This window comes from Taudactylus pleione, unplaced genomic scaffold (genome assembly GCF_031769625.1).
Source record: "Taudactylus pleione unplaced genomic scaffold, aTauple2 ptg000041l, whole genome shotgun sequence".
NCBI classification, from domain to species: Eukaryota; Metazoa; Chordata; class Amphibia; order Anura; family Myobatrachidae; genus Taudactylus; species Taudactylus pleione.
Window position 1 is genome coordinate 18700418 of NW_028284443.1, and position 24542 is coordinate 18724959.

At 42.2% G+C, this 24542-nt stretch overlaps 1 protein-coding gene across 1 annotated transcript in view; it reads left to right on the plus strand.

Annotated features, from left to right (window-relative positions):
• The window catches only part of WNT2 (Wnt family member 2), a 136802-nt gene extending 113175 nt beyond the window's left edge, over positions 1-23627 (plus strand). The window contains exon 5 of the mRNA XM_088456227.1: positions 23262-23627. Coding sequence (XP_088312353.1) covers positions 23262-23488 — 227 coding nt within the window. The 3' untranslated portion in view covers positions 23489-23627. The remainder of the gene's footprint in view (positions 1-23261) is intronic.
• Positions 23628-24542: the final 915 nt, after the last annotated feature.

The window sequence follows — 24542 nt, forward strand, 5'->3', positions numbered from 1 at the left end:
CATCCCATTTTCACCTCTCCCTGCATATTAATGGGATTACCACTGGCAATAACACTTTTGGGGGGATCCTGTTTATTAAGCATTGTGACTATACTCTTTCTTTTAACGTCATTCACAGATGGCATTGTCGTACTTAAAAATAATGTTTTAAAAAAGATATTGATACCTAATTAAAACCTCTGTACGATCCTGCCTATACCTTCTAAATCCTGCCTATACCTTCTAGAATTGTCAAAATTTAGCGTAATGAGTCGCACAGTAAATAAATGCCTTCAGACTTTGAATGTGTTTCCAAAGCGCAAAAAGTTGTTATTCAACATAAAAACAGATGGTTACACGCTGTGAACTAAAGACAATTAGCACAAATAAATCCTACAGACCCAAGGTACAGTTGTTACATACGCACGCGCTCTGGGCCCAGATAATGGCATCAGCAAGAAACCTCCGACAACAGCACAGCAAGAAGACTCCAGACTGGGGTCAGAGAGCGCACATATATACTCTTTCAGGGATTGGAAATGCAATAGGCAAGTTTGGCATGATTCCATTGGTTCTTCTTAAAGTTGTCTTGGTTACAGGATCATTTATTGGACAATTTCAAATGGACAACCGCCCTTTGTATCCTTTTTCCCGATGCATGCAAATCTAAGCTGCTAACATTACAGAGTACATTTTAATGTTTTAACTCTCTATAGTCCATAGTTTGAAGACGTCTGTTCCGATCTTCTCACCGATGGTACCGGAAATCTGTGGAGACACAGTGGATCAGTACAACACCAGACCCAGTCTGCTTACCATGTACTAAACCTTAGATATTAAATAACCTTTATTACACAACATTAATAACCACTGGATAAACCTTGAATGTTACACTTTAATACTAGGGAACCTTTCATGTAAGTGTGCAGTGTGTAAGTATTGGGGAAAGACGCAATTTAGCGTTGTGCGACTGTGTTTTGTGGAGTACATTATGGAGCGTGTCTTGCAGGGATACTTAGTCTATATGTTTTAGCGACTGTCTGTATTTATGTGGCAAGGACTTTTAAGTTCTTTCTATTGCGTAGGAATCGCACAACGCTAAATAGCATCGCCGTATGTACTTATAGTGGCGAGTTTCACTAAAATGGCGCTGGGTGGCCAGTCGCAAAATGGCGTTGCACAGATCTAATTTTAAACCGATCCTGTCTCAACCAATTATCCAGCTTCAACAGTCCACCCTTTGATAGCAAACAACATACTCTGATTTAACAATTAATTTTAGGCTTACATTATGACATATTATTTAATGTTATATTATGGGATGGCACAAGGTGGTTCTTAATCCATCAATAATGTGTCTCTAGGAGGGGACATAAAACTACCCCTATACGCACACCGCGGATCCTGGGCGATCATAGGAAAGATGTGGGGATGCACCAATCCTATAAAGGAAGTCTTGAGGGGAAATAGGGACTTACATTATTAAGGTGTTTTAAAATAAAATTTTTAATAATACATTTTATGCATGTCTAAATATAATACATTATACAATGGTATTTCCTAGTTCAGGGTTGTAATGCAGTTCCACATTTACCTCAGTATTCATATTGTCACTACTGACCACATCATAATTTCGTTCTTCCGGTTTACCTTATTTTTACATTTTCCACACTTCAACACAATAGGAACACACCTGACACATATGCCAATTGCTATGATGACAACCAGTATGAAGATCAGGAGTTTACCTATATTTGCTATCATTTCCTGGACCCATTCTCCTAGACTTGAGCATTATGGTTCTTTCAGAATTCCCATTTTAGCTGCAGAATTTCATCCATCTTCCGGTCTATCACCTCCTTGGGGTCACTGGTATCATTTGTGACATAAGTGCAACACTTTACTCCAAATTGGGTGGCCAAAGTTACACAATACCCTCCAGTGACAGCGGTTAAATAATTTAACACTAGTCTGTGTTGCACCAATTCTTTCTTGTACGCTTGCAACTTCCTACCTGTATACCTGAATGTGTCATCATACATCTCGGTGATATTATCTATCAATTTAGCAAGATCTTAGCTATATCTAAAATTTAGTGTACCCCGAGCGATCCTGGTGGAATCCAGTGCTACTAAAACTTGAAAGCCAGTTGTCTCACTAATTAACCTTGTGGCTTTATGCACATCACCAGTTATCATATTTATTTTGCCTCTGTGCTCATACTGTGTGTGAAGATATGGTGATGGTGTGTTTTTATGAATACCAAGCATTTCAACATGTGTGAGGGTCATGACCTCTGGGACTACTCTTCCCAGGTAACACAAATCTTCGGAACTTGGGGAGAGCCACTTATACGCTTTCCTTCCACATATAAAATATACATCCTCGGGGAGAACATAAGGAATCGTATGCATCATGATCATTAAACACATTTCCCTCACGAATAATCCTATCTCAGGTTCTCCCATCTGACACATGCAAGTGTCTGGTTGTATAACCTTGGCACAATATCCATCTTGTACCCTACCAATCATTTCTTTGGTGGAACATAGTGTATATTTATACCGGAAGTGTCTTCCACCTGACCTAATTTTGCGTAATAGTTCATAATTCATAGGCTCACGGTCAGCTCTGTGAGAAGATCATAGTCTGATTATTTCCAGTCACCTCCCAACTTCCTGGGTCATTGGAGTTGGTGATGTTTAAACATAAGTGATTTATCTGCTTGGTACTGGTGGAGTTTAAAATGGGGTGGTTTGGTATTAAGAAATTTTCCGTCCAGTGTCTTCCCTTTTGACAATTAAAAAATTTCAGAGATATTTAATGGGAAGGGCACTAATCCTACATTATGCTGTCCTTGGGGCACGTGAGAGCACAGCCAACAGTCAGTTTGGTTCAAAATTTTGCCCACCATGGTGTGATATTCCTCTAGAGCAGTGTTGGCTAACCTTGACACTCCAGCTGTTATAGAACTACATAACCCAGCATGCACTGCTACAGTTTTGCTATTAGGGCATGCTAAAACTGTGGCAGGGCATGGTGGGATATATAGTTCCACAACAGCTGGAGTGTCAAGGTTAGCCAACACTGCTCTAGAGGATACCCAGCCTCAATACTGATCATACTTAGATTGACAACGTTGGATGCATCTCTCATCAATTACGGACCCACAGAACTCACACATACAATAATCCTCAGATGATAGACCTTCACACTGTCCCCGAGTACCCAAAAAAGCAGATCTCTTAACAATTACAGTACTAAGATTGGTCAAACACTCCCCTGATTGGCATAGCACTCCTCCTTCCGACTCTACTCCATCAATTCTGCCATCAGCTCCCATCTCCTCTATCGGTCCCCTGTCACAGAAACCAGATATCCCTGAACAAATCAGGATGATGGAAACTCTGGAAGAGAATATAAAAATGAACACAGCAGACCAGTCCATTGCCGCAGCAAGGACCTGCAAATTTCTTTAGCTCAGATATCTCACTGCAACCTTTTAGCCCTCCCGGAACAAGCTCTCGATCAACAGGTCCATGTTATCAGCCTCGTCTCTGCCTTGTTTCTCCGCCAGTTGGTTGACCTTCTTGCAGTGAGTGGAATGGACCCAGGTATCTCTCTCTGCCACCTTCAAAGATGTGGTACTGGTCAGCAACACCTGATACGGACCTTCCCAATGATCAGTCAAACAACCCGAATGCAAGAAATTTCTGATCGTAGCATATTCTCCAGGTTCAAAATCATGACAGTTTGTTTCAGGCATATCATGGGACAACAATTTCAGTTTCTGCTGTTGTTGTTTTAACTGTTTACACATTGATATAAGATACCTTACAGTTACCTCGTTGTTACCTTTTAAATCTTCCTGCAAGCTTATAATCAAATGAGGTTGTCTACCAAACAGTATTTCAAAGGGGACAGATTTAGAGGGGGTCTAGGAGTGGTCCTTATGCTATGTAGGGCCAACGGTAATGCTTCTGGCCATCCTAGTCCAGTCTCTGCCATAATTTTACTTAGTTTGTTTTTAATAGTTCCGTTCATCCTCTCCAACTTGGCACTGGCTTGCGGTCAGTAGGGGGTATGAAGTCGACTATTAATACCCATCAGTTTACACATATTTTGAAAAACATCACCTGTGAAATGAGTAGCCCTATCACTCTCAATAATTTTAGGGATACCGTATCTGCACACAAACTCCTGAACAATTTTCTTGGCAGTAAATGCAGCAGTATTAGTGGCAGCTGGGTATGCCTCAACCCAATTGGAAAACACATCAGTGCACACTAATACATACTTGAGATTCCTGCAAGGTGGTAATTAGATCAAATCAATTTGTATTACCTGGAAAGGTCCGTCAGTTGGGGGAATGTGGAATGGTTAGGTAGGGATTGTTTTCCCAATGTTTTTCCTCAAGCAGGTCAGACAGGACATTGCTCTCTTTTCCACTTGAGAAGGAAAACCCGGTGCACACCAGTATGCCCTCACCAATTTACACATATCTTGCTTTCCCAGATGAGTCAGACCGTGCACTGCCTCAGCCAGGCTTGGGTAATATGCCTTGGGAGCTACTGGCTTACCTTGTCCATCCCTCCAGAGTCCAGAGGACTCTTGCCCACATCCCTTGGACCTCCAGACTGACTCTCAATTAATTTCAGCATGTCAATTGTTTGGAAAGTCATGATCTGTTCAATTGGTACATTCATTTTTAACCCTGCTGCCCATTTTGCAGCTTCGTCTGCCCTGTTGCCCAGTGACGCCGGATCATCTTCACATGTATGGGCTTTACACTATTACTGCCTTTGGCAATTGGATTGCTGTTAATAGTCCTTTTATATGTTTGGAATGTGCAATTGGTGTGCCTGCTGCTATCATAAATTTTCTCAGACGCCATAAGGCACCGAAATTGTGTACTACTCCGAATGCGTACCTAGAGTCAGTATAGATATTATCATATTTACCTTTCGCTAATTCACACACTCTCTTCAGTGCCACCAGTTCCGCCACTTGGGCCGAGTGTGGTGGTCCTAAAGGTTCGGCTTCTATGATGTCTTCGTCATTTACAACAGCATAACATGTACATAACTCTCCAGTGTCAGTCTCCTTATGACAACTGCCATCCATGTAAAATGTCACATCTACATTTTCTAAAGGTGTATCCCGTATGTCAGGTCTTGCAGTAAAGGTCTGATACAGATATTCCATACAATCATGTGCATCAATATACCTGCAGAACTCACCTGTTGCCAGCTGCTCACCTCTCTCCACCCTTTGTGCATCATGTTGCACATATGGTAAATACGTAGCTGGGTTTAACGTACTACACCTTTTGATGGTGATGTTTGCAGGTGCTATTAAGGCTAGTTCCCATTTTGTGAACCTAGCTGAGGAGACATGTCTGGTTTGGGCAGAGTTTAGCAAAGCAGATACAGCATGGGGAGTATAGACAATCATATCATGGCCTAATGCCACATCCTCACTCTTACTGACCAATAGAGCAGTTGCTGCTACACTTCTTAAACACGTTGGGAGTGATCTTGCCACAGTGTCCAATTGTGCACTGTAGTACGCTACGGGTCTACTAGCGTCACCATGTTTTTGTGTGAGAACACCTGCTGCGCAGCCACCAGCCTCCGTACAATATAACTCAAAAGGTTTTTCATAATCTGGTATTCCCAATGCAAGTGCTTTTGTCAGACTATCCTTAAGATTAAGGAAAGCCTGCTCTGATTCCTGTGTGTATGACACGGTCGGGCTTTGAGGAAGAGACTAGGGACCTCATTCAGAGGCGGTCGCACGGAGCGATTGGATGTAGCGAGCATTGTTTTTTTCAACTGCGCATGCATACACATGGCAGTGCATGTGCACAAGCTTGTCTTTCCGACCGCAATCCTCTTGTTTGCTAGTCACTACGAGGTCATAGCTGTGATTGACATTTCGTGCCATTTTGTGGGTGGTTACAGGGGAAGGTGCTTGTGAACGGGGGTGTGGTGGTGCGAACGCAGGCATGGTTGACCTTAAAAAGGGCGTTTTAAGGGCGTGCATATATTACTGAGTGAGTCATCACACACGTCATCTCGTTGCAATAACGATGCTACTGCTCGCAGTGCTAAAGGTATCCCAGGGTCTACCTTAAGCATTGCGAATGCAGGTGATGGTTTCTGCTTCGACCGATGTCTGTAGGCAATTAACAATGAAACAGGTGTTAATCGTGCTGACATAGGTTGCCTGCGACCGACTCTGAATTAGCCCGTAGAGATAGGAGGTGTGCTTTCATTGTTGTGGGTGCTTCCGATGTGCGTTGCGATTGAGTGCTCGCTTTGCATATTCTCTCACTTTGGGTGCGACTGATCGCTCCCCAGCGACTGCCTCTGAATGAGGTCCTAGGTCCTGTAATGGCAAGGCCAAAATAGAAAAACCTGGGATCCACATTCTGCAGTATTCACACATTCCCAAGAAGATACGAATTTGCTATTCGTTTTGCCGCCGTGTCATGTTCTGTATGGCCTGGATTCTGTTGTTTGTGAGATGTCGTAATCCCCGAGTTAGGCAGTGTCCCAAATATTTAACCCTGGACTGGCATGGCTGTAGTTTGTCCTTAGCAACCTTGTGTCCTATTTGCGAGAGATGAAGCAACAAGTTTAGTATCATTTAAACATGACATAAATGAATCAGAACATAACAATAAATTGTCCACATATTGTATTAGAACAGATCCATTGGCAGGTTGAAAAGATTGTAAACAGTCGTGTAAGGCCTGGGAAAAGATACTGGGGCAATTGTGTCCATGTGTATTGTACACCCCTGTATGTGAAAGCGAATAGGTACTGACAGTCAGCACAGATCTAATTTTAAACCGATCCTGTCTCAGCCAATTATCCGGCTGAGACGGGATAGTCAAGACCATCGCGACCATCGGGCTTGCAATGAGACCCTTGTGGTAGGGTCTCGTGGCCGCAAGCTCCAGAGAACATTTTCGGCTGAAACAGAGCCAAAGCTCTTCCACTGACATCACTTGTGATGTCAGTGGGGCCGCCCCCAGATGGTAGGCGTTCTCATGGGAACGCCTCCGTCTGGGCAGCTAACCCGCCCACCAAAGGGGGTGTGCTGTCACTCAACATCGACAGCACGCCCCCTTTGGTGCGAGACCCGGAGCGACTGATTTCCCGTCGCTATCCGGGTCTCGCGCATGTGCACAGCGGGGCTGGCTCTGTCGTATGCATGCGCTCTGGGCCACCATCGACCGAGTTGAGAGAGCACTCAGCGCTTGCGACCGGGTCTGAATCAGGCCCTTAGTGTAGCTGCTGGTACTCATGAATGTGGTAGCTAAAGAGGGACAGGAAGTATACCTGTACTTTCTTCATGTTATTCCACTATCAAAAATATATAGTTTTGTATTTTATTTGTACAACATGAAGGTCCTGAGTTTCCAACATGAAAATGCTACATTACTATACTGAAAAGTTAAAAATGCTGAAACATTTCATTACTGTATGTAGGTTTTCCAAAGTTAGTAGAACGTGAATTGTTTTGGAAAGGATATGTTTCTTCTGATACTTATACAGATATGTCTATTTGCGGGACACAGGGTGTGTGCTTTTGTGAATAAAATGTACTTTTTTATGAACTGTAAAGTAATAGGTGCCAAGTCCTTCTGTTAAATCCTTTAAATTATATTTCTTTCCCTCCCACAATTTTGGACAGACTGTAGCTGTTAATTGCCAGTATGTCATACCAAATGGTGGTCCCATTTTAGCAGTAGGATGATTATATAACACACACCATGTTACTTTGCGTTATATAGTGCTTGTGACTCTAGGCATGACTGAAAAGGAGACACTATTCCAGTTATTTGTTGAAGATTCTCTCCCTCTCGTGTGGAAAAAATGTTGCAAAGTAAGAATGCTTTCCAAAATAGAAGTGTTAATGGCTTATTTATATTAACAAAATGCAAAGTGAATGAACAGAAGAGAAATCTAAATCAAACCAATATTTGGTATGACCACCCTTTGCCTTCAAAACAGCATCAATTCTTCTAGGTATACTTGAAGGAACCAGACAGGGAGGTTTTTCCAAACATCTTGGAGAACTAACCACAGATCTTCTGTGGATGTAAGCTTGCTGAAATCCTATTAAACTATTAACACGTCTATTTTTGAAAGCATTCTTATCTTACTTTGCCGCATTGTTTCCACACCTGTCTAAAACTTTTGCACAGAACTGTGTGTGTGTGTATATGTGTGTATGTAATATAAATATATATATATTAGGGGTGTGCACCTGCCACTTTTCGTGTTTTGGATCTGGATCTTTCTCGTGTTTTGGATCTGGATTGGTTTTGCCAAAACCACCCTTCCATGTTTTGGGTTCTGGGTTTTGTGTTTTGGATCTGTATTTTTTTTAAAAAAAAGAATAAAAACAGCTAAAATCACAGAATGTGTTGGTTTTTCTGCTCCTATGCTATTATTAACCTCAATAACCTTAATTTCCACTAATTTCCAGTCTATTCTGAACACCTCACAATAGTGTTTTTATGTCCAAAAGGCTATGCTAAGCGACACGAGTGGGCGGCACAAACACATGGCCCATCTAGGAGTGGCACTGCAGTGGCAGACAGGATGGCAGTTTGAAAAACTAGACCCCAAACAGTACATAATGCAAAGAAAAAAAAAAAGAGGAGCAAGATGGAATTGTCCTTGGGCCCTCCCACCCTTATGTTGTATAAACAGGACATGCACACTTTAACAAACCAATCATTTCAGCGCCAGGGTCTGCCACACGACTGTGGCTGAAATGATTGGTTCGTTTGGGCCCCCACAAAACAAGCTGGCAATTAATCTGTCCCTGCACAAACTGGCTCTGCGGAGGCAAGATGTCGTCCTCATCCACCGATTCCTCACCCTCTTCAGTGTTGTGTACATCCTCATCCTCACAGACTATTAACTCGTCCCTGCTGGAATCCACCACCACAGGTCCCTCTGTACGTTCTGGAGGCTGGTCTCCCTGGAAGAGTTGATAATTCATTTTTATGAACATCATCTGCTCCACATTTTGTGGAAGCAACCTCCTACGCCTTTCGCTGACAAGGTTTCCGGCTGCACTAAACACTCTTTCGGAGTACACACTGGAGGGGGGGCAACTCAGGTAAAATAGAGCCAGTTTGTACAGGGGCCTCCAAATTTCCTCTTTTTCCTGCCAGTACAGGTACGGACTGTCTGACATGCCTACTTGGATGCTGTCACCGATGTAATCCTCCACCATTCTGTCAATGGTGACAGTATCATATGCAGTGACAGTAGACATGTCAGAAATTGTTGCCAGGTCCTTCAGTCCGGACCAGATGTCCAAACTTGGTCCTGCCTGCCCTGCATCACCGCCAGCGGGTTGCTTAAGATACCTAAGTTTTTTCCTGGCAGCCCCAGTTGCAGGAGAAAATGAAGAAGGAGCTGTTGACGTGTCATGTTCCGCTTCAGCTGACAGTGTTTTCACCAGCATGTCTTTACACCTCTGCAGGCTTGTGTCGGACGGAAAGAGAGACACCACATAGGCTTTAAACCTAGGATCGAGCACGGTGGCCAAAATGTAGTGGTCTGATTTCAACAGATTGACCACCCTGGAATCCTGGCAAAGCGAATGAAGGGCTTCATCCACAAGTCCCACATGCCGAGCGGAATCACTCCGTCTTAGCTCCTCCTTCACTTTCTCCAGCTGCTTCTGCAAAAGCCTGATGAGGGGAATGACCTGACTCAAGCTGGCAGTGTCTGAACTGACTTCACGTGTGGCAAGTTCGAAGGGCTGGAGAACCTTGCACAACACGGAAATCATTCTCCACTGCGCTTGAGTCAGGTGCATACCCCCTCCTTTGCCTATGTCATAGGTGGATGTATAGGCTTGAATGGCCTTTTGCTGCTCCTCCATCCTCTGAAGGATATAGAGGGTTGAGTTCCACCGCGTCACAACCTCTTGCTTCAGGTGATGGCGGGGCAGGTTCAAGAGTGTTTGCTGCCGCTCCAGTCTTCGGCACGCAGTCGCTGAATGGTGAAAGTGGCCAGAAATTTTTCAGGCCACCCAAAGTGTCTCCTGCATGCCCCTGTCGCTTTTCAGAAAATTCTGCACCACCAAGTTTATTGTGTGAGCAAAACATGGGACGTGCTGGAATTTGCCCAGATGTAATGCCCGCACAATATTGGTGGCGTTGTCAGATATCACAAATCCCCAGGAGAGTCTAAGTGGGGTAAGCCACTGGGCGATGATTTCCCTCAGTTTCTCTAAGAGGTTGTCGACGGTGTGCCTCTTACTGAAACCGGTGATACACAGCATAGCCTGCCTTGGAACAAGCTGGCGTTTCTGAGATGCTGCTGGTGACGCTGCTGTTGTTGCTGCGTAAGGTGATACATCTACCCAGTGGGCTGTCAGTCATATAGTCCTTAGTCTGCCCTGTTCCACTTGTCCACATGTCCGTGGTTAAGTGGACATTGGGTACAACCGCATTTTTCAGGACACTGAGGACACTTTTTCTGACGTTTCTGTACAGTCTCGGTATCGCCAGCCTAATGAAGTGGAATCTAGATGGGATTTGGAACTGGGGACACACTACCTCCATCAATTCTCTAAATCCCACTGCACCAATGGCGGATACCGGACGCACGTCTAACATCAACATAGCAGTCAAGGCCTCAGTTATACGTTTTGCTTCAGGATGACTGCTGTCGTACTTTATCCTCCTCGCTAAGGACTGTTGGCGGGTCAATTGTTTAGTAAAAGTAGTGGTGTTCCTACTTCCTCTCTGGGATGATGAACGACTCCCAGCAGCAGCAACAGCAGGAGGCGTAGCAATGCAGGATCCTCCGGAGGAATCCCGGATAGGAGAGTCAGTCATGCCAGTGACATGGCCTGCAGGACTACTTCCGATCCTGACTAAGGAGGAAATTGACGAGGAGGGAGTTGACGGTGTGGTTTGCAGGCACTTGGATACAACAGGACAACGGGATTTAGGTGTCCCTGGACTGCTTACAGTCTTAGCCAAAGTTTCTGAACTTGACAGTAACTTTTTATGAACGCGCTGCAGGTGCCGTATAAGGGAGGATGTTCCTAGGTGGTTAACGTCCCTAACCCTACTTATTTCACCTTTACATATGGTACATATGGCAAGACAGTTGTCCGGATTTGGATAGAAATATTGCCAGACCAAAGAGGTGGAATGTTTGGTCTTCTGCCCAGGCATGACCGTGATGGGCTTTTTCATCCCACGGACAACAACTGTCTCCCCCGGAGCCTGATTTAAACAAACCACATCACCATCAGAATCCTCCTCGCCAACTTCCTCCTCAGCGCCAGCTACACCAGTATCCTCATCCTGTTGTACTTCAACAGTGACTTCTTCAATTTGCATATCAACAAGTGGACTGTGGGTGCTCCTTTCAGCACTTGCAGGGGGCGTGCAAATGGTGGAAAGAGCCACCTCTTCCCGTCCAGTGCTAGGAAGGTCAGGCATCGCAACCGCCACCACACTTGGACTCTCCTTGGGGATTTGTGATATCTTCTTAGAATGCACAGTTCTTCGCTGTGCTTTTGCCAACTTAACTCGTTTGATTTTTTTTAGCGGGAGGAGGGCTTCCATCGTCATGTGAAGCTGAACCACTAGTCATGAACATAGGGAAAGACCGTAGCCGTTCCTTGCCACTCCGTGTCGTAAATGGCATATTGGCAAGTATACGTTTCTCTTCAGATGATTTAAATGTTTTTTCAAGGTCATTTTCCTGAACTTTGTCATTTGGGATTGTATGTGCCTTGGCAGACGACGTTGATGGCATGTTATCGTCTATGTCATGACTAGTGGCCGCAGCTTCAGCACTAGGAGGAAGTGGTTCTTGATCTTTCCCTATTTTATTTTTATCGGAGAAAGTTTGGTCCTCCGTTTATGTTATATTGATATATACGTGCGGCTAAGGCGCACACAAACACAGAATTTTTTTTATTTTTGTTGGAGACTAGTGCACTTTGTGGGTTACACCACCCTTTAAGAAATGAGCCAGCCGTCTCTTTACTTATGGGACACAGGCGCACGCTTGGCGCTGCTCCTTTGTTGATGCACGTGCAGCTACAGCCCACACAATTCACAAAGACAGAATAAAAAAAAAAAATTTTATTCTTTGTGGAGTGCACTTTGGGGGTTACACCCCCTTTTAACAGACAGACGCACGCTTGGCGCTGCTGCTTTGTGAATTGTCTGCACTGTACGTGCATCCTCAAACACAGAAGAAAATATTTTTTTATTTTGTTTGGAGTGCCCTTTGGGGGTTACAGCATCCTTTAAAGGAACAAGCTAGCCGGCCCTTTACTTATGGGACACAGGCGCACGCTTGGCGCTGCTCCTTTGTTGATGCACGTGCAGCCACAGTGCACACAATTCACGAACACAGAAAATATTTTTTTATTTTGTTTGGAGTGCACTTTGGGGGTTACAGCACCCTTTAACGGTCAAGCCAGCCGGCCCTTTACTTATGACACAGGCACACACTTGGCACTACTTTGTTGATGCACGTGCGGCTACTGCGCACACAATTCACAAACACAGAAAAAATATTATTTTTTTTTGCACTTGGGGGGAGCACCCCTGATGGACAGAGCACCCCCTGGACAACACTACAGCACCCCTTTAGGACTGGGACACTGCACAGGACTTTGGAGTGGACACAGCCCCTATGGACAACTGACTGCACAACACAGTCCAACCAGCCCCTATGTACTTTGGAGGAGTGGACACAGCCCCTATGGACAACAGCAGCACAGCACAACACAGCCAGCCCCTATGGACTTTGGAGGAGTGGACACAGCCCCTATGGACAACAGCAGCACAACACAGCCAGCCCCTATGGACTTTGGAGGAGTGGACACAGCCCCTATGGACAACAGCAGCACAACACAGCCAGCCCCTATGGACTTTGGAGGAGTGGACACAGCCCCTATGGACAACAGCAGCACAACACTACACTACACAGCCCAGCCAGCTCTAACTCCCTCCCTCCCTCTTCACTGTCCACAGCCGAGTGAGAAAATGGCGCCGACGCGGGTACCTTATATAGAATCCAAAACCCGCGAGACCCGGAAGGCGGGATGATGACGTTTTGCCTCGATTTCAGATCCGAGTCAGGCAGGAAAAGTCGAGCCTGACTCGGATCGGCCTCGGCTCGGGGGGATTCGGATTTCTGAAATCCAAACCCGCTCACCCCTAATATATATATATATATATATATATATATATATATATATATATAATCCCAGAGGGGTCCACACTCGCGTCACAGTCCACAATTTGCTGGGGTAGCTACCCATACAGGACGAGAGAGTCCTTACAAAGATGGAAATAAATTCCAGGGGGGCACTCACCAATCTTTATAGGAAAAAAGTAGTTTTTATTTCATAACAGCATATAGTTTACAGCAGCATTGACATTTCGGACCTGTGCATGGACCTTTGTCCATGGTTACGTATTCAGACACCCTGCACCAATTGGGATGAAACCAACGTAAGATGGTCCAGTTGGTTCCTGGCCAGGTTTTAGGTGTGGGAGGTGTAAGGTCTCGGTCTGACCTCCTGTTGGTGTACGTTGGGCAGAACTTTGACTCGAGGAGCCTGTTCTGAGTCTTCCACTGGATGGATGTGGACAAAAACTTTGCAGAGTGGGTAACATTGGATCCTAGAAGACATACTAGGGGGTTGAGATCCTGGTCGGACCTCCCGTTGGTGTACGCTGGGCAAAATTTTGACCCAGGGACGCTGGCCAGAACTTTGTCTGGGGAGCCTGTTCTGGGCCTTCCACTGGATGGATATGGATGAAAACTTCACAGAGGGGTGGCAATTGGTCTGGGACACCTAATGGAGTGGTTGGGGTTCCAATCGGAATTCACGGCGGAGTGCACTGGGAAGAACATTGACCCAAGGAGCCTGTTCTGGATGTATTTGGATGACTTCACTTAATTTGGATAAAAACTTCAGAGTGGTAACATTGGATCCCAGAGGACATACTAGGGGGTTGGAGTCCCAGTCGGACCTCATGGCGGAGTGCGCTAGGCAGAACTTTGTTTCCAAGGAGCCTGTTCTGTGCCTTCCACTGGATGGATTTGGACGACGTCACAAAATAAAACTTAATAACTTGAAGATTAAAACGCTTGGTACTTCAGCTAGTGTTTTTGTGCGTGTAAAATATATATATATATATATATATATATATATAAAAATATAATTCTGTGGTGTACATTGAATTAGTAGTTAAGTCAAACTAAAGAAAATGGTAAGCCATTTAGTTGATCTCTTCATTATCATTGAAAATGTTGTGGTTTCTTTTTGTTCTATGCAAATATTAATATTCCTTTCAATAAGTATTAAAAAAAAGTAGTGTTTGGTTTTATTTTTCTCTAGTTTATTTAAAATTTGTCTAACCTGACCACTAACAGTGAGTGTTACAGCCAAAGGAAAGGGACAACCAGGGCTGCCATCAGGGAGGGTACAAGCAGTACTAATGTACCAGGCATAGCTAGTGGGGCCCACTGTATGCTGATGATCCCACCTGCAAACTGCTGCTTCTTCACAGGCAGATGTCTAAAGGTGCGTACACACTGGGTGATATTTTGGACGACGGAATGATAACGTTATCGTTAAGTCGTCCAACATATCGTTCAGTTTGTGCGCAAAAATGAACGATAACGACCAGCGATGCGCACTCCCGCTGGTCATTAGTCTTTGTTGTTGCATGTTCGGGAATGAGGGAGGGAGCCCGGCACTGAACTATATTGTTCATAATATTCAAAAGCGGCAGAGCAGAAGGGACCTATAATACATGGTCTCTATGAGAGGGACTCATATAGACTATGGGCTCTATTTAACAATGAATCATAACCCCTTTAGCGCTTGCTAAAGGGGTTATGTCATCCATTCTATCCCTCCTCCTGTGTTTGTTAATTTTCACCACTCATCCCTGCTTTATGTTGTCAGTGTGGATTCTCTCCTCATTCTGTGTATTTTTATAATTTCCGTTTCCTATGTATTACTTCTCCGTTCACCAGTCCTTGTGCGTATAGTCGTGGCCTCCATTACGGCCTCTGTATTGTCTGTTATACACTTACCCGTCCTCCTACAGTATGTCTGGTCTTTAAACTCTGGGATGCTGATCAGTCACCCATATATCCTGAAACCTGGTCCTGTGCCTCTCAGACTTAAATGTCACATGGCATTTCTTTTTTGCATTTGACATCAGCCTGAATGACATCTACATGAAAGAGCATGCTCAAAGTTCCTCTGAGCTTTACAAAATAGGGGTAATACCAGCATTTATTTTTAAAAGTTGAGAGGAGCTCAGCTGGATCGGACCAGGTTTGGTACACTAAAGAACAAATTTGGGACACACTCCCTTTTTGCCCATACGTAGTAATGTGCTTTACAAATTTACTTTTCAGGTAAATCTTTATCAGTCTGAATTACAGCTAGTAGAAATATTCAAAATTCTAATAGTGCTTTATAAAAGTGTGGTTATGTCCCAATACAAATTATTAGAAAATAATTAATAATTTGTTATGGTGAAAAAAATTGCAATATATAATATTTAACAAAAAAAAGAAGAAAGTTTAGAGTAAATCAGGGCGTAAATATAAAATTGCATCGTCCTTGTCCAGCGTATACAATATCATACTTCTAGCTAACTTACAACAAAAATTACTTAATGTTTTTAATATTTATAAGAACAATTTTCACAAACGTTTTCCTTTTATATATTATGCATGCCAAACATGCTTCTAATAAATTGTTTCAAATGGTCACTGATAGAAACTTACATTGAGACATTGTGCTATAAATTGTTTATCTTTGAAATGTTTTCTTACTAAAGAGGTAAAGTAAGTGGTGTAATGCCCAATACAAATCAGGGCTCTTTATTCTGAAAATTGCCTAATATTTTCCCAGTTCCTAATAGTTGAACATTTTCAGGAGAACACTCCCAGTCCTCCAAAGCATTGCTGTACCATTGTATTTTAATGCAGTATTTCTTTCCAGACAGGTCTACTTCTCATTTCCTGTGTATTCTGCAGGGCCAGTTTAACATAATACACCCTGTGAAAAATGTATTATGAATTTAGAGGCAAAAGAACTATGCTTACATGAATCTCCATTCAGTTATTGCATTAATCTGTGATTATCCATGTGTGATTTAACTAAAGTATATAATGGCAGCTTAAGTTCATGTTACACCTCGGAAGGGTCAGATGTAACAATGATTTATTTCATGGAGTTCTTCTTAGCATTAACTAAAAGGAAAATGATGATCCAAATGGATCCAGTTTGTAGCTTATTACATTACAGCAAAACATGTTAGTTATTCTAGACCTTATTACATCCATTGCTTTTAATATTGAATACTAAATTTGTACAAACATTCAAAACGTGGGCCAGTGTGTGATTTTCCAAGAGACGAGCAGGATGACAATTTCTCTGAAAGAAATATTTGCTAAATTGCATACTGAATACATACCTGATTAATGTACATATAACATAAGTCCAGATACAGTATACATACTACTTTACCGAAACTAGGTAACACAATGTAAGCTGGGTATAGCCCATGAAGCCTAGCTAATATTCTCCATGGCCTCACACACAGACTTGTGCCATTAATACGATTCCTGAAAACACCAGTTTGCATTCTTTATTCATCTCCTACAGTATTTTACAGCTTAATACAAGTGAGAGGTGCAGAGCATGCAGACATTACTAAGTGAGTACTGGAAGGACGGTTTGGCTTTGTACTGTATTTCTACATACTGCCCTACCGCAATCATGCGAGCAGTTCAGGCTAAAAGACAAACAAGTGACGTGGTCGATGACGCTGCTTTGTTAATTATGGACACCCTTAAAACGCCCGTTTTGACCGTTTGGCACTCCTGCGTTCGGATCTCCACTCCCCGTTTTCAAACACCTTCCCCTGTTACCACCCAAAAACGCCTCATTCTGTCACTCAAATTAGCAGGCACTCGCTATTTTGCGAGCACACAATTTCCGACCGCAATGACTGGTTCGCGCATGCGTATTACAACCCATACGCATGTGCAGTTGTGCGAACATCGCTCGGAGCGAACGAGCGGCCGCTTACGAGCGGCTCTGAATCAGGCCCACTGTCCACTGGGTCTTTCATGGGCCAATATTGCACTGGTTGCTGCATGCCCACAAAGGGACAATTTGAGCCTTAAAATTCAAATCCCATAGACATGGCCACTGCCAGCAGTCTACGTAAACAAAATTGTAAAAGAAAACACTGTTGCCAAATGGCATGCATGAGGGAACATGGACAAGAGGAAGTGCTGCCTGCGTTCCCCATTCATGTGCATTTTTGTATTTAAGTTTTTTAATCCATTTGCATTTGTTTCTTCATTTAATGCAATACTACTGTATACAGAGGTGAAAAATAAAAAACAGAATGCACCAACTGTAGATGAAACCGTACCTGTGTGCACTTAAACTAACCTATTGGGAATTCCAGACACCTAAAGGAAATTTACTGTTAAAATGACTTCTAGTTTGCAATCTCACTTCTTTTTATAGTAATTCCTCACAAATATTCTGCCATTTTCATGCCAATTTCTTAATTTAGTTTTTGTTATTTATTGCCGTTTCCTTTATAGCATTTTTTAGAGCAACCAGTCTAGTATATAATATTTTGAATGTAATTTGAAGTCAGATAAGTTTCTGTTGATAATTTATTGAAATAATTAGAAATTGGACAGAATTTTGGCATAAATAAAAATTACTACATTTCACTGTGCTCCTCATTAGGGGGTATATTTACTAAAGGGCAATCTTAATCATTTTTTGATCATTGTTGTGTTTCTCTGTCTAAATCACACATTTACTAATACTTAATTTTTAATTTTTTTTTTGTCTGTTAGTAAATGTGTGATTTAGCCCCAGAAACACAACATCGATGTTGATTGATTTTCATCGATTTTTAAATTGATTAAAATTGACCCTTAGTAAATATAGCCCTAAGAGGACAATGATGATCGCACATTCTGTATGCATGGGCCGCAGGGCTGCCATCAGGGTGATACAACTCTCGCTGATGTACCAGTCCCGGCTCAGAGGGAACCCATAACCTGCTGATTGTATTATCTGGGAATTGCTTCTTATCTCTGCCCGTGAATCCCTTACAATGTCCAATGTTCTGCTGTTGTGAAGGAGGCAGGGCATACAGACTCCCGTAAGTACAGGATGCTATGTGCACCAGACATCCTCCTTTACTTAACACACAATTTTATCAGTAATGTCATACAGATGTGTCCTCATACACAGGCCCTCTAGGCACACCAGGCCCCGGGCAACACTTTCTTGCTCAAAAATGTTTCCACAAATAAAACAACTGCTAGTGACAAAACTACATTGCTAGATTGCACTGATTGATTTGATGCAACAACACTTGTACATCTGTGTGCGACTTGAATCTGTATACGACGTGCTACAATGTAGCGTACGTGGCTTTTTCTCACTCCGAGTTCCGTTGTGGTTCATCTACAGCTTTCTACACGTTTAACTGCACAGGAATTAGTTTTAAAGTTGCAGCCTAGTGTCTGTAGTACACTTAGGGGCATATTCATTCGGGTGTGTGAATAGCAAAAATCCTGCACCTGCAAGGTTTTTCCTGCAGGTGCAGGATTTTTGCTATTCAATTAGGTGCATGTTTGTTTGTTCTTTTCAATTTAGAGCCTGGGAGGTTTTATTTCTCAAGGCTTTATCTCCAGAGCAAGTGTGATTTTTTTTTTTTTTTCTTCCCCAAAACGTTCTTACTATTTGGGAAAATCACTGGGACTTGCTCTGGGACCCCGGCGGCAACCCCCCCCCCCCCCCACCTGGGGACTGATTAAGCAATTGGAAGTTTCCAGCCTGCTTAATTAGTCTTTAATACTTACCTTCTGCAGCGCTGTATTTTGCATCCAGCGTCGGAAGCCAGGTCTTCTGCAGCGGAGTGAGTTTGTCAGTGTGTTTGGCCCCTCCCAGTGTCTGTGTGCCCCCCGCCCTGAAAATGGGTGCTTGTAGAACTACATCTCCCAGCAGCCCTTGCTCCTCCCACCAGGCCCTGGAGCCTCCCAGCAGCATTACGGGACTCCTAGCAGCCCCCTCTCCAGTGAGAATATAGAGGGAAGGCCACCAAGAGCCGTGGAGACCACCGAAGACCCCCGGGCAGGTAAGTGCAGAATTTCTTTTTTTTTTTTTTTTTATGCGGCGTGGGGTTTTCAGATCTTTTTTTTAATCATATACCGTGGGTATCGAGAGTGCACATACCAGCAGTATTCCAAAATTGGGCGCAAAGGGCGTGGGGTTTTTTACCTCGCTAAACCTCATGCCCAATTGAATTTGCCCCTTAGAGTGGTGTTTCGCTGCGTCTGCAATGCAAAATTTAAAGAAAATATGCTACACTAAACCTCTAAGAGTAGGTCAATTGAGCCAGTCATCTCACACTGCATGGCGTATTGAAGCTAGTTGTATGAGGACACATCTGTATTATCCATTATTATAGGCATTTCTTCATATTGACTTAAACTATCTAGTAGACACAGTAAAATGACGGGAGTATGACTGCAATGGCCGTGAAAGAGTTTATGAAGTGGGTCAAAGTCTGGGTGCTAGTATCTTTGTCCCAGAATAACCTACAAGCTACCTATATGTCAGGCTACCTAGAGAGGGTTGGGAAAATAGAGGCCATTTCCGCCTAGTCCATCCCTAAAAATAAGAATTATTGCAGGGTACTATAGGAAGTTTGTACCTCACTGTAGTACTCTCGCAAAGCCTCTGATGGACCTGACCAAAAAAAAACTGCTTCAAGTAGTGAACTGGACCACAGACTGTAGGAGGTCCATGGCAGTTCTAAAATGCTGCCCTGGCTAGCCTTGCGAGCCTTGGATTTTAAAATGAAATTTGTGGTTCAAACAGGTGCCAGTGCCTATGGTCTGGGTGCTGTTCTAAGCCAAGTAAATGAAAAGGGAGGATCACTCATTTCTCTTGGGAGAAGCTTCCTGCTCAAATAAAGAAGTGGCCTAGGCCACAGTAGAGAGGAAATGTCTAGAATTGTGTGAGCAGTACAGAAATTGCAGCCATACCGCTATGGCCATCAGTTCACTGTAGCAACTGACCACAATCATCCCCCTCGTCTTCTCTTAAGGGGTGGTGTAAAAATTATGGCTATTAAGGCATATTGCAAGTTATGTTCTTTTGATGTTAGGTTATAAATCTACCCTACAGAGATTAATAGATTGTGAATCTCACTCAGGAAGCCTGAATGATGGGTCTTGTGTAGTTTCAACTAAAATGTACATTCAATTATGGTATCCTGCCAACAGAAAAATACAATTGCCTAGACACAATGTGTGACTTAACTAGTAATTAAAGACCTGGTTTTGATTTAAAATTTATATTTCTATAACAGGAGTTCCAAAAATCATAGGAAAATACCTAAAGTCTACACGGAACTGGTGTAATACGAGAGTCCCTAAGACTTATGGTTTGGGAGAAATGAGGTATCTAACCAATTGCACATACCCAGTCATGTTTACATTTGTTGTATAGCTTAAATAATATACATTAATGTGAATATAACCTACTTCATGTAGATATTACACAGGGGAAACTATGTACAGTTACTTAGGTTAAAAGTTATGTGGGTGGTCCTGACATGTTCCCTGTGTTTATTAACAAGCCTGCCAGTTATCAGGGACCTGTTAGTGACATCACAGGATGGGAGAAAAGCTGATGAGCAATTTGCTCAGTGTCAGGCTTAGGGGGATCAATTCTATGTAGAAGCCTGGACCTGCATTTTTTGCAACACATGTAACCAAGCATTGTACTTCCATTTATAAATAAGGTGTTCCTTTATTATTCTATTTTCATACATGTTCCAGAATCCAGGCTTTGAAGAGACTATTAAATCGCTACAGTTATGCTATAACTCTTTTATTGCTAGAGGCATGGGGACACCAACTACTGTAGCTGAGTGGTAGTTTGTGTTGCCAAGCTAGCACAATTGTGATAGTGTTATGGGACATGTGGCTCCTGTGTATTTTCCACAGGTGGTGGCAGTATAGACACTTATGGTATAACGGGCAGAGTTATAGAAAATTAATTGTGAGTATTATACTAGGCTCTGGCCTCACTAAATCAGGGCTAGGGGATCTGCACAATCACAGTCCTGACACTAGTGGTAGTACCAGTCAGTGTGGCACAGTCTAAGGTTATGATCTAGTCAGGGCCAAATCAGGGATACTTATTGGGGTCCCTGACACATACACCAATGACATGGTTATACACTCGAATCAATAAATGTATTTATTAAAAGTAACACTAGCAGGCTGGTCCTCCCAGGGGTTGTAAAACCTGTCTGGACTAAACAAGTCACCCCTCCCTCATTTTCAGCCTTTTACTTTTTAAACATGAACTCTACCTTTTTCTCTTGGTGTATATACTTTATTTTGCTCATTATATATATGGTTCATACACACAGAAAATAGTATAATTGGTCAAAAGTACAAAATAAATAGATTAAAGCTATGAAGTAAGTATCAACCGATTGCTCATATAACTAAATTACCTTTAGACTTTTCAGAGAAACTAAAATTGTGCAACAGTTACTTTTATCTAATTAAATTGGCAAATACCTTTTGTCACAGGTAATAAGGCAGCAAACCTTGTAAACATTTAACCTTTTCTCACATTTTAAAAACTTAAAAAAGTTACCTATTTTAATGACACATAGTTTATTAACTCAGTAGAATCCCCAGATAGATTTAAAATGTCTCCTTTTGAAACACCTTTAATAAACTGCTATAATATTTTTCAAATTGAAAGCTCTTAACACTTGTGCAATTTTTCCTGTATAAATCATTTTGCAATATTCATAAGGTGTTGAATTTAAAGCAAATGTAATGATGTGAATGAAGAACATTTAAGGGACACAGACCTCATCCACTGTGCTCAGTGTTGCCAAATTTTTCATATCCTTCAATTTCTCAGAGTTTAAGATAAAATCTACCATCATTTGGAATGATGAGTCATTTTATGACCAAGTCTGTTTATAGTAATTGATGTCTAACAGATTGCTCAACACAGAATGTCCTTAAACATCCAAGGGTAGAAGACAGAACAGTTGTGTATCAGGCACTGATGAATGTGTCAACCGTCATTGCGTAGCTACTAAGCATTAAAGAGTGTGTGCATACTGTGTGTGTGTGAGAATGAATGTATATGCATATGTGTCCATATATATATATATATATATATATATGTCAGAAGAAAAAACGCACACATTTTAAATTACATATAAGTAATCTGATCATCCAGCTTCCAGCTCACTCAAAGCAGCCAAAAAGAGACCAGCACACCACCATATAAAAGTTTTTAAAAAAGTGCTTATATTGAAAAAAATAGCAGCATATTGTTCACAGCAAGTATGATAACAAAACAGTGGATTATCATGATACTCATCATGTCCAAGGGGAGGCTTGGTATAAAAGCAGATACCCCCTTCTGCCCGACAGCTGTTTCAGTGGAATCCCACCTTCCTAAAGGGCTTCATATGTATATGGAATACATACGATTTACCACCGGCCACATGGCCGGCGGTTCTAATCCCGACAGCGGCATCGCGGCAGAGGAGGAAATCCTGATCGTCCTCAGGTATGTATAACCTAACCTAATTCTACCCCATAACCCTCCCTTAGGGGTGCCTAGACCCAAGTCCCCCTAACCCCCCCTTCCCCTAGCCTAAGCCTAACCTCCCGGGGGAGTGCCTAACCCTAAGTCCCCCCCCAGGATTTTTTTTTTCCGCAGGTCTCTTCCTAGAGGATTCAGATTTATCAACCTTTAGTAAATTTACCCCATAGAGTGGGTTCCAAGTATAATACATATATTCAATTTGTAACAGAACGAACGTACTCCAGATATGTTGTTATAGCTGACTTCTGTAAATGATCTATTCAGTGCTATTTTTTATGTGAAAAAGGTACCAGTACTCTCCTAAAGTCCCCTCTGGTTTGTTGAAGGTCCAATAGTTCATCATGTTGGTTTTATTTTTGAGAAATGAAAACATTTAAAGCATAGTATAATGGAAATATAAAGTTTTTAAAAAAATAAAATATATGGCAATTATATTATTGCTTATTTCTATTTATGGCATTATTTCCTTGTACACAGTACCTGCTGACTATCGACAACCACAACAGTGTAACCTCTATTCTTCACTTCATGTTTAGGTTCATTTGGAACAGCAGGCAGAATTTGCAGCCAGTCATCACGTGGCATGGACAGCTGTGAGGTTATGTGTTGTGGAAGAGGATATGACACTGCTCGCATTAGCAGAATGGTAAAGTGCGAATGTAAATTTCATTGGTGCTGCGCAGTACGATGCAAAGACTGCCTGGAAACAGTTGATGTGCACACATGTAAAGCAGATAAAGATGTGGGCAGTGAGAAAACATAGCATCACTGGTGGACATGATTACCCGAAGATTTAGAGCACCAGGAAAATAATCCTCATGCAAATCGACACAGATTTAAAACATTTGTTGCTTAAGTAAATACTATTAAATTATATTAAGTTATATTGTAAATTAAGTCTTATGGTGGCAACATTCATGGAGATATATATATATATTTGTGATGTTATAAACTATAAAATGTATAATTTACAGTAAATGTAAGTACTCTAGAAGAATTTGTTTTGTGTGGTATGTTTTGATGGACTATGTCAGGTGGAGTAGAGCACTGTACATGGCATTCGTTAGCAAAGCAGTGCTTTTATGCATTGGCATTTGATCAATGTTTTTGTCGCACAAAAAAAAAGTTCCAAAACCGTACACTTTGTATTTGGCTCCGAAAAACAGAATTTATTCACACTACCTGATAATCAGAAATGTGAATCACTTCTAATAATTAAATTCACTAGTCCTCGGCCACTTTTCTAATCCCTTTATCTTCTGTACTTGCCTACTTTTGGAGATCCCAGAAGGGACGATGAAAACGCAGCTGCAGGGGACTTGATGCCAATTCACATCACGATGGCCCCAATCCCCACAGCACAATTACAATTCTTCACAAAGTGAGGGGCAGGGCTATGGTAGCAAATGATTGCACAGCATGATGATTCAATTTACAGCACATTGCTTTAAGGCTCTGCACACATCTCAAGAACCTAGGAGGTGCCTCCCCAAAGGTCGGGAATCTGAGAGAGCAGGCAAGTATGACTTCCTCAGACAAGTAACAATATGAGCTGTTTAATGATGTAAAAATAATTGCTCACCAAAATAGCACTTGAAGTATATGTGTAATAGTGTTTTTAAATTTTTGTAAATTATTTATTGATGTAAACAAATTATAGTTGGTTAAAAATAATTTCTTAACTTCCATTATCACTAAGAATATAATTATTGTTCATTGCTCTTGAGGAAAAAGTTGTGTTTATTTTTCCGTGTTTATTTTTGAAACTGAGATTAGGGAATATGCACTGATTCAGAGGCCATTTTAAATGTACTTTA